This window comes from Salmo salar, chromosome 22 (assembly GCF_965601325.2).
Source record: "Salmo salar chromosome 22, fSalSal1, whole genome shotgun sequence".
Lineage (NCBI taxonomy): Eukaryota > Metazoa > Chordata > Actinopteri > Salmoniformes > Salmonidae > Salmo > Salmo salar.
Genome location: NC_138312.1, coordinates 18,114,288 through 18,124,266, shown reverse-complemented (window position 1 = coordinate 18,124,266; position 9,979 = coordinate 18,114,288). Strand labels below are relative to the sequence as shown.

The window sequence follows — 9,979 nt, the reverse complement described above, 5'->3', positions numbered from 1 at the left end:
CTGAATAAAGTGACTATTGATAAGGGATAATAGGTCCATTTATTGCAAAAGTTAAGGTTTAAGTCTTTGGACATGGAAAAGGGGGGGAAATTAAAAATGATTTTTTTTTTTTACAGGTTCAAGTGAGGCTGAACAGGCAATGAAAACTTCCCTTTTGGATATAATTCAATAATTGTTCGGCAATATTAGTTATGTACACAAACTCTCTCACCCTCAATCTTTCTCCCTTCTCCCTCTCCCTGAGTGTGTTTGGAGAAGAGGATGGTAAAGGAATTGATGGAGTTAGGTCAAGATGCTCACTGAAGATCCCTTGTTTCCTGTCCTGGCCTAAAAGGCTGGGTTTATTTTTCCCAGAGTGGGACGGGACAACCCTCCACCCCAATCTCACAAGCATCAGTGTGAGGCAATGCCCAGGAGGGAGAGAAAGAGAGAGGGAGAGGGCTTAGGCGCCATCCGTCCTTCCACCTCTCCCCCTTTCCTTGCTTCTCACTGGCACAGAGTCCACAGCAACACATGTCTCTGATCAAGTGCAGCCTGCGTCATCAGTTAGTAAACTCCAGACTCCAGGAAAACAGAGAGCACATTCATCCACGGCGACCCTGTGACTGAGTGTGTGATTCATTACTCTTTAATATGCACCCCCCCCCCCCCCAACCACTCAACCACCTCTCCAATCCTGGCCTCCGGCAGACTCAAAACCCTGATGAAATCCATCATTAGGCATACTTGTGGTGTTACTGTTGTTGGGTTCTTTATTTACCAGATGCAGTGGTTGTCCTTGGCCTATTTACAGACAGAGGAGACTTAACAGGCTAGATTTTCACATCTGGGTGAGTTCGTTGGTCTGAGCTTCCTCTCCACAGGCAACAGGCAGAGAGGAGACTATTATGAAGACTTTATATAGGATACGAGGGTGGGGGAGTATACACGGGATGAGAGGTGCTTAAAGAGCTACTCAGGAGGAGATTATAACTTTATTGCAAGTAAAACACACCCTAGTTAATTTTATAAAGACAATCAACAGAAAATATTTCAATTATACTTTACATTTCTCCTGAGAACTGCTACTTTTAGTCCGTTCCCTCTGCTGTTGAGTTTCTATTTCTCGGCACGGCACCACATTGAAAAAACAGCGTAACGGCCCCCTGAAATCAGCGTACTTCACTGCTGTGTAGGAAAACATGCAGAGAAGATAACCACAGACGGGGACCGGCGCCTGAAGGAAAGCCCCGTAGGATTCCACAAGTCTAGAACTTAGCAGCACACAGTGTAAAACGGCGGGTTGGCAGCGGGGTGGCCGGGGAGCGCTACCCCCAGGCCCTCTGTATCATCGGTGCAGGATGAGTCGTGTTTATGGGAGGCTGACAGCTCCTTCCTGTATCCCAGGCCCTGAGCCCACTGTAAGCCCTGGCTGCTGCTGCACTGAAGGCCGCTCTCTCTCTCCCCCTGACTGGGACTGGGCCTGGGAGCGGGCGTGGGTGGGGCAGTGGAGAACAGTGGGGGGATGGGATATGGTGCAGTGGCAGTAAGCAGTGAGGGTTAGCACTTGAGCTCCTCGGCTCCTAGCCTGTCTTTTTTGGGTGAAGTAGGCCAATGTAAACTCCCATTTCCTGCCGGCCTGTCTCTGAGGGGGAGAGCTGAGCCTCCTATGAAGAGAGAGAGAGAGAGCTGCTTCTCTGCAGGGACACTTCACGCTCAACACATATACGTACATAAATAGATATACAGCCAGAGGCAGGGAGAGAGAGAGAAGAATACACAAACCCTGTGGGGCTCTGGAATGTTAAACACTTAATGGCATAAATAGCAGCCCCTTTGGTAAATTACAGTGAGTGTTCTGGCACTGGGAAGCCTGCAGCAGGAAAAAGTTCTCACATTTCAGAACCAGGCGTTCTAATCTCCCAACGGAGTGAGTGGGGGAGCATGTACTGTTTTAATTTCCCCCAAAAAGATGAATATATACAGTAACTTGGAGTGTGGTGAGGGTTATGATATGTTGGGGGTTCAACTGGTGGCTGGCTTTCAAAATGGTAGGCCTACTATATAAGCTTTGTGGCAAGAAGGAAGTTACACTACAGAGACATTATTCATACAGCAGAATGAGTGATTCCAATGTAGCATGAATACGTTAACTAGAGAGCATAATCTGACTAAAACCGTTACTCACTTCAACTTGCAATGCTGTGTGATTGTATTAGCCGAGCCGACACCCTCGCCTGAGGACACGCTAACAATTTACATCATAAAACCACTTTGAATTCATTCCAAGCAGCTGGAACTTAATAGGCCTGCTGTATAAGAACATCCAGGTCAAAGACTGAACTATTAATCCACCTCCCAGACCTCTCACTCCATATCGGACTCTTTGTTAGCACACAGCAGTATGACCAAATGTCTAGAGCTCGCCACATAAGTCTTATCTCCTGCTCAGTGAATATTTCCCTGACCGAGAAGAACATTTGGAGTTTAAGAACCGTGTGGCTAGAAGCTCCAGCAGACAGAGAGGCTGAGTGGAACAGCTTACCTCACCCTCGGCAACAGCCCACGCACCCCCGCTGCTCTATGACCAGACCTGGGCTAGGTTTCCCAAAAGCATCATAGCACTAAGATCTTAATTCCATTAAATCTAAATGGACGAAAGATGATCTTTGTGCTACGATGTTTTTGGGAAACCCACCCCCTGATCACTCAGAGAACCATGGGAACTTAGACTCTCCTGGCTAAACAGACTCTGACTCACTGTCTGGGCTACATAGTAGGAGCTTCAACTCCCTCAACTAAGGAAATACAGACCTGGAACAAGTTTAAATAAGATGAATGATGGCCAACAAATCTACTCTCTCTTTCACACTTTCACACGCACACACACACTGTTTGCACAGTGGCTGCAGGAGGCGGTGGCAGGTGGAGAGATGGAGACATTGAGCCGGTGTATGCAGTAGTCCTTGTCCATCACTCAGTGTGTTCACCTGCACACCTGCCTCCGACTAAACGTCACAATGGGCAATTCAAACTGCTCATTCACTCCCAACAGGCTACATTTACAGTTGTTGAAAGATAGCCCGATTCTAATTAACAGTCTCTAACCAAACATGCATATATGGTTGTTGTATAAGTAGTGCTAGACTCTCGTTCAAAAAAAAAGGTAAAACAATACTTTTTATAAACATAAATTATTTTATTGAATGCAAATCCATCAGCTATGAAATAATTGAAATAGAAGTGAAAAACACAAACACAGTAAAAATAAGACTACATACAATCTGGACACTGCACTGCAAACCATAAAAGGTTTAGGAAATGTAAAATTCACCTATGTACAGCCAGGGCTGTGAAACCGTGCCTCTATGATGTAAACATTTCAGACATGTCATTTGGTCCCCTCCTTCCCCACAGTTCTGACTGTTTGATGCATAATAGTAATACTACCAGCGGAGACAAGAAGGCACATCTTTGGTTTAGAAATAATACATTTCATAAAACAAGTTTATATCTTACAAAAAATGGCATGGGAAAGACTGTTCTCGCTATCATTGTAGAGAACAATGGCAATAATTAACACTGTGGTAACCTGGAGTGCATGGCTTAGATTATCATTCAGGAATTAAAACGACATTGAAAGCTGAGAGCTTCCATAAGGAATAACAACAGAAACAAATGGCTTTATCCTGTCTTTGAAACACATCAGATTACATCTGGGCTTGATGTAGTCAAAGTAAAAGCTTAAGACGCACCCACTGGAGACATGCATACAAAGGGACCAACGGACCCCATCCTCTTTGTGATGATGACATACTTCCTCTTTCTGGGGGAGGTGGAAGTCACCTGTTATCAGCCCAGTGAAGGTCAGGGCCATAGCACCTGTTAGCACCTTGTCTATCTACACCACTCTACCAGGGACAGCTGTGTGTGTGTGTGTGTGTGTGTGTGTGTGTGTGTGTGTGTGTGTGTGTGTGTGTGTGTGTGTGTGTGTGTGTGTGTGTGTGTGTGTGTGTGTGTGTGTGTGTGTGTGTGTGCGCCATGCTGAGAGATGTATCTCACACACGCACCCCTACCTCTCTCAGCAGCTGTGTCTAGGCCACGATGATCCTGAGCTTGCCTGGCCAGGACAAAGGCCGGGATAGACAAAAACAATGGCACCACTAACCCTCATGAATCCACTACTGTATATGAGGAAAAAACTAAGTTGGGACTGGGAGAATGGCAGGAGTACAGAGTTACTTACAGTCCAAAAATATCTACCAGACTTGAAATGGGAGGAGTTTGAAAAATGCTCTTCTTCTTTAAATGAGATTGAAACGGAGACGGCTGTGGAAGTTCCATCCAAAGAGATACGAGTCAGGGTCAACTTCCTCTCCTACTAGTTAACGGTGAGTTCATGGTCTCTGTTGGCAGATTGGTTCAGGCTCCTCTGGTCTTGCTGGTGATATGAGTCTCTAGACTCCCCTACTGCCCTGAGGTCTCTGTGGGGATAACTCCATGGCCCCTTCCTGCTCACGCTGTGGAGGAGGTGGAGCAGCTGACCGCGCTGTGTTTCTGGAGGAGGGACATGCGGCTGAAGGTACGGGAACACACGCCACACTGGTACTTCTTCACCTCAGCGTGGGTCTGCAGGTGCGCCCGCAGGTTGGAGCGGTCGGCGAAGGCACGGTTACAGTGTTGGCAGGAGAACGGCCGCTCACCTGAGAAGGAGGAGATGGTTGGAGGAGCATTGGATAGAGATACATGTCACTAACTGTGTGATGTTTCAGGGCGGCAGGTAGCCTAGTGGTTAGAGCGTTGGGCCAGTAACCAAAAGGTTGCTGGATTGAATCCCCGAGATGACAAGGTAAAAATCTGTGGTTCTGCCCCTGATCAAGACAGTTAACCCACTGCTCCCCGGTAGGCCGTCATGGGAAATCAAGAATTTGTTCTTAACTGACTTGCCTAGTTAAATAAAGGAACACATTTAAAAATTGTAAGCCTGTCTATGAGACGGGTTCTGTGAACCTTCGCTTTGATTAGCAATACACACAACTACATCAATTTGGCTGTCTCTGAGCTCAGCAGAGGGGTTCATTAACACCTCTGTGAATACAGCTCATTTAAAGGGTAATATGAATCTGGTGTCAGGATCAGGACCACACTTGAATCAACATGATTAAATCAGTGCCAAAATTAGATTACTACTTTCAAGTTGCTGCTGGTGGTTAAGTGGGCAGTTTGAAAGCTGAAAGATTCCTTATGTTCTTTGTCCCCTTCATCACAATGTTATCATGCATTCTGTTGTCTCACAGAGTAGCCAATGATAAGATACTTCTCAGGGAGTCATTGTTACAGTGTGGTAGAACACAATGAGTGATCAATACAAAGCCCTTTGGGCTTGTTGGTCAAACTGCAAGTGTTGATCTAATTAACAGAATAATTGCCCCTGCCTTCTACCAAAGTAATACCCAATGGAGAGTGTAGGACTTCTTACCTGTGTGTGTGCGAATGTGGCCGCGCAGCAGCCAGGGCCTGGAGAAGGCTTTTCCGCATGTGGGGCAGACACAGGGTAGTGTGTGCGAGCGGATATGCATCTTCAGAGCCCCCAGGCTGGTGTACTCTTTAGGGCAGTGCTTGCAGAAGAAGGCTGGCCTTGCTGCAGTGACTGGGGCCACTCTCTCGTCCTCGGTCAGGGCCCCATGGCTCTTGATGCCTGTGCGTTTGGGGCGCTGGGGGGGGTGATAGGTGTCTGTGGGCTCGGGGCTGGGTGGGTCAGAGGTGCGCCCCTCATCCTCCTCCCCACTGCTACTGGCACTGCTGCTGAGGCTGGATGGGGAGCTGAGGTCCAGGGGACCGGGGGTGGGAGAGGCATCAGTGGGGGATGTGGGGACGTAGAGGGCTGGAAGGAAGCTCACGTCCCATACCAGTCCTGTTGTGTAACAGGTGGCAGCTGAGTTATTGTCCCCTGCTGGAAGCTCAGCTAGTGGGTACCTCTCAAGTGAGGTGGCTGAGGGATTAGGGAGAGGGTTAGGTTATAGAGATACATTTACAGCACAGCTGACAGATACTGAGATGTTTTCATCATGGACATATAATTCATGTAACTGGAACACAACACAATGAATAGATAACATGAAGTTTGGATAGGTCATATATTTTCAACTTGTAAAGCAACAACTGCCTGTCAGGTTTCTCTGTGATATCTTTATAAAATTCCAGAGCATTTTACACCAGAAACATTAGAGATTCAGCCAGGCAGAGATTTCATGGGCCATTTCCTCCCACGTATTCACATGGGGTAGAAAAAATGTATTGTAGCTCTGTGCAGTTTAGGGGGAACTGCCTATTTTTATAACGATCCTTAGCCTACTTGGAAAAATAGAATATGATTTGTAAAGGTTGCCAACGTGGAGACAGTTTACTTTGGGCAACACAAGTAAAAGTGGATCAAGTAAAACATATCCCCAGAGGTTTATTGTAAGGAAGAATAATAGAGAAAACAGGTGGCTACCTATTCTGTAATGTTTTATGTATTTGTGTAATACATTCTACTTCATACAATTAAAAAATAACGTAAAGCTACTCACCATTTTGACACTCCAGTTCACTATAGTTGGGTTTTTTATTGGCGAAATACTTTTTGACCAAGAAAGACCGAGGCATTTTTCCACTTTGCGAAATATGTTCGTAAAATATCCACCAGTCACAGGTTCAAACTTTGCAAATAGACAGACGTCTACGACTTAGACAAACATGAGAATAGCGGTATATGAAGAATAATATATCGTTGAAACTTATAGTCTACCCGTTTGTCTCAACCTGCTCAACTGTGGACCACTGTGTGACTGTCTAAATAACGGACTGTCTCCAAAATGCTGCTCTCTCCTCTGCTGAAATACTCTGACGCCCTGAGGGCACACCCCACCTCCGTATGAGCGCAGGATGAGACCACTCGCTTACCCATTCCTAAACAAAAACATGTCCCCCAAAGCGTTCACCCGGCCTTTTGATCGCATTGACCTGCAGATAACACACATCATGCAATAGTATTGGCTATTCCAATTATGCAAATGTAACACTTGCGGGCAATAGTGCGCTTCTAAAACTCGTGCATTAACACGTTGCCCTATTTGCTCCCGAATGGCGCAGTGGTGTAAGGCACTGCATCTCAGTGCTAGAGGCGTCCATACAGACCCTGGTTCGATCCCGTGCTATATCACACCCGGCCGTGATCGTTCTTAACTGACTTGCCTAGTTAAATAAAGGTTAAAAAAACATTTGGAAAAATTTGACCTTGTATGGAGACTATTGCGCAACCTTGTCAGATCACTATACAGACAAGCATTATTGTCTTAATCGACTTCAAGACAATAATGCTTGTTCTTTAAGACGTCAGTATGTCTAAAACAAAAGAATGATGGTTTGGTGTGTGCCGATTCTATCAATGCTAGCCTACATAGGCGCTATAGGCCAGGCCACAAAGGGTGTGACTGGCCTTTCTAATGGTTTTGTTCAGCATGTTCAACATGCAACATTTGGATAACAGACCCCTTATTCAGATAAGAAAATTGTTTTAGTATTGTGTGAATACTAACACTTGGCAAGCACGCATTATGTCAAGAAAATATACCTGATTTACCGGTACCAGTGCCTCATTTGCTGCTGGTAGTTTCATGACGCCACCTTTTGGGTGGAAATGGTATCTGAATCAAGTTCAATATCAGCAGGTTTCAGATCGACAAGTTCACACAAGATGTCCTACATCTGCATTAAGCTTGCAGGTGTTTCAAAATACAAGTGTTTCAGCCTAGCTCAGTGCTTTCTGTTGTGGTGGGGCAGCCAGTGTAAGTTACTGAGTGTAAGGGCTGGTAATGTTCTCTAGTTGCACCATGATTGGCTCAGTGCTCTGTCACTCATGGGGACACTACATCACTGCAAAATCTACAGGGAGAGCTCGAAAATGTAAGCCCCTTGGGTGCTGCCATAGACTTACATTAGAAGTGCCCATTCAAGAAGGCACAAGGTCATTGGCCACAGATAAAAGGATGTCAAATCACATTATCTAACGTAGCTTTGATTGGACGGATCATGACAACATCATACTTTCAAAATCGAAGCTAGCAAGCTAGAATGCAGTCATCATCATGAATCAAGTCGACAATCTACTGGCAAATCCTTTTCAATCCTTGTCATATGCCTAGTCAAAAAGGTTAAATAAAATAAATAAATATAACTAAATATGAAAATAAATTATAGATAAAACGTATCGGTGCTCATCGGCAATTGGATATTGCCGATGACACAACAAGTTGGAAATCGCAAATTTAACAATGAGTGGTTTGGAAGGAATCAGTGGCAAACTGCAAGCTTTGTAAAACAATCACTAGCCTGCAATTCAGTGGAGAGGGTGTGTGGTCCAAGACAGTGTTTAAGGTTCTCTTTTCCAAGCTTAAAAGGATTAATAATAACTCGAAACACACCATGGGCCAGAAAAGGTTCAATACATTGACCATGCTGCCAATTCTGCCACGTTCAAAACAACTGGAAATTCAGAACTGTGAAATCTCAGACTTCAGTGAGTTCAAGACAACTGGGAACTCTGGAAAAAAAACGAGCTCCGAATGGGAAAATAAGTTTTGAACGGCCATCCAACTCGAAATTCAAAGTCGGGGACTCGGGCCTCTTTCTAGAGCTCCGACCTGAAGATCCCTGACGTCATGTTTCGACCTTGTTTTTTTTCAGAGTTCCCAGTTGTCTTGAAAGCACCATAAATCCAGAGAATGCCAGACTTCGATGACAAATTTTAATGACAAAATGTGTCCACAAGAAGGACCGCCGCGCCATCTTCCTGTTCTGGTGAGCACAGCACAACAAGGTGAGTCCAAAAACGTCTTGTATGCTGCTGCATAAATGATGTAATATGCCAGGGAGATATGTATACTGTAGCTAAGAAAGTAATACTAAGTGTTTGTTGTGTAGTAAGATGTTAGTAGCCCATGTGCCTCAACCCTAACAATTTGGTGACTTTTCCTCTCATAACTTAGCCTACTGTTCTGACTTGGTGGTGCACATGTAGCCTATAGCTTGTTTTAGAGAAATGTAATTGTCAAATATTAGAAGAGCTTTCATTGTCTGCTTATATGCCCCTTTTATTTATCCTACGGTTCTGACCTGGTGTACAGGGAGAATACTGTAAGAACGGCCCATGTTCTGAATTCTGTCGCTGTATATTTCAAAAGTGCTGAACAAATAGTTATATTGACTACGTCCATCCTAGCTCACTCATGAATGTCTTAATCGAAATTATGGATTGCCTCTTATCTGCTTGTCATCCCCTTATGCTATAGTTTGTACATCTCAATTGTCATTAGAAACCATATTTGTTTAAGCAAGTCAGCCATTTCAGCTATGTTTTTTAAAGGGCAGTAAAGGAGGCTGAATTAACTGTTTCGCTGCCAGACAAGGCTCCGCTGATAGCCAGGTGTAGCAGTGGTAAGGATTCACTCCATGGTGCTGAAAAGAAAGCTCTGCTGTTGAGACAGCTTTATGTAGGCCCTAACAGTTGGTGGGCACCGTTTGTCACCGCTATAGTGCAATTAACATAATGTTTAGTGTTGTGTTGTGGCTTTGCTGGCATGCATCAAAAAATGTGTTTGTCGTTTTGCCCCACCAAGATTTACATGCTATAATCGCCACTGGTTATTTGCTTTTGACGTAGCCTATTCTGTATGGAACCAATGGATGAGAGAGGGAGAATGTCTCATAGGCCTGTAGTAGACCTATGCTATGTGTTTTAGTACATACATGTTAAATAAACCAGGACAAAGTAATGGATTGGGGGGGAGTAAAATGAAACAAAGCCAGAACCCATATGACCATTTCTTGTGGCTCAGATCAGGGACAAAATGTTGTGTTGTGTACAGATGATCTTAGTTTGAGGTTAGGGTTAGGCATAAGGTTAGCAGTGAGATTAAGGTTAGGGTTAGGTTTGAAATCAGATTTTAAGAATTGAAAT

General features: G+C 44.7%; 1 protein-coding gene across 1 annotated transcript; it reads right to left on the bottom strand.

Annotated features, from left to right (window-relative positions):
• Positions 1-3,157: 3,157 nt before the first annotated feature.
• On the bottom strand, positions 3,158-7,085 carry LOC106582895 (zinc finger protein SNAI1-like). The gene is made up of 3 exons (XM_014166486.3): positions 6,552-7,085; positions 5,459-5,971; positions 3,158-4,682 (listed from the first exon to the last, which is right to left on the bottom strand). The coding sequence occupies exons 1-3, from the start codon at positions 6,625-6,627 to the stop codon at positions 4,495-4,497; spliced, it is 777 nt and encodes a 258-aa protein (XP_014021961.1). The 5' UTR covers positions 6,628-7,085; the 3' UTR covers positions 3,158-4,494.
• Between the last annotated feature and the right edge of the window lie 2,894 nt (positions 7,086-9,979).

What these genes read in the sequence shown, in the direction of transcription:
- LOC106582895 (XM_014166486.3), bottom strand. Translation starts at nt 6,627, where the DNA reads ATGCCTCGGTCTTTCTTGGTCAAAAAGTATTTCGCCAATAAAAAACCC. An exon ending in TGAACTGGAGTGTCAAAATG is followed by an intron (nt 5,972 to 6,551) that starts GTGAGTAGCTTT and finishes CTAATCCCTCAG; the next exon opens with CCACCTCACTTGAGAGGTAC. An exon ending in CCACATTCGCACACACACAG is followed by an intron (nt 4,683 to 5,458) that starts GTAAGAAGTCCT and finishes CCTCCTTCTCAG; the next exon opens with GTGAGCGGCCGTTCTCCTGC.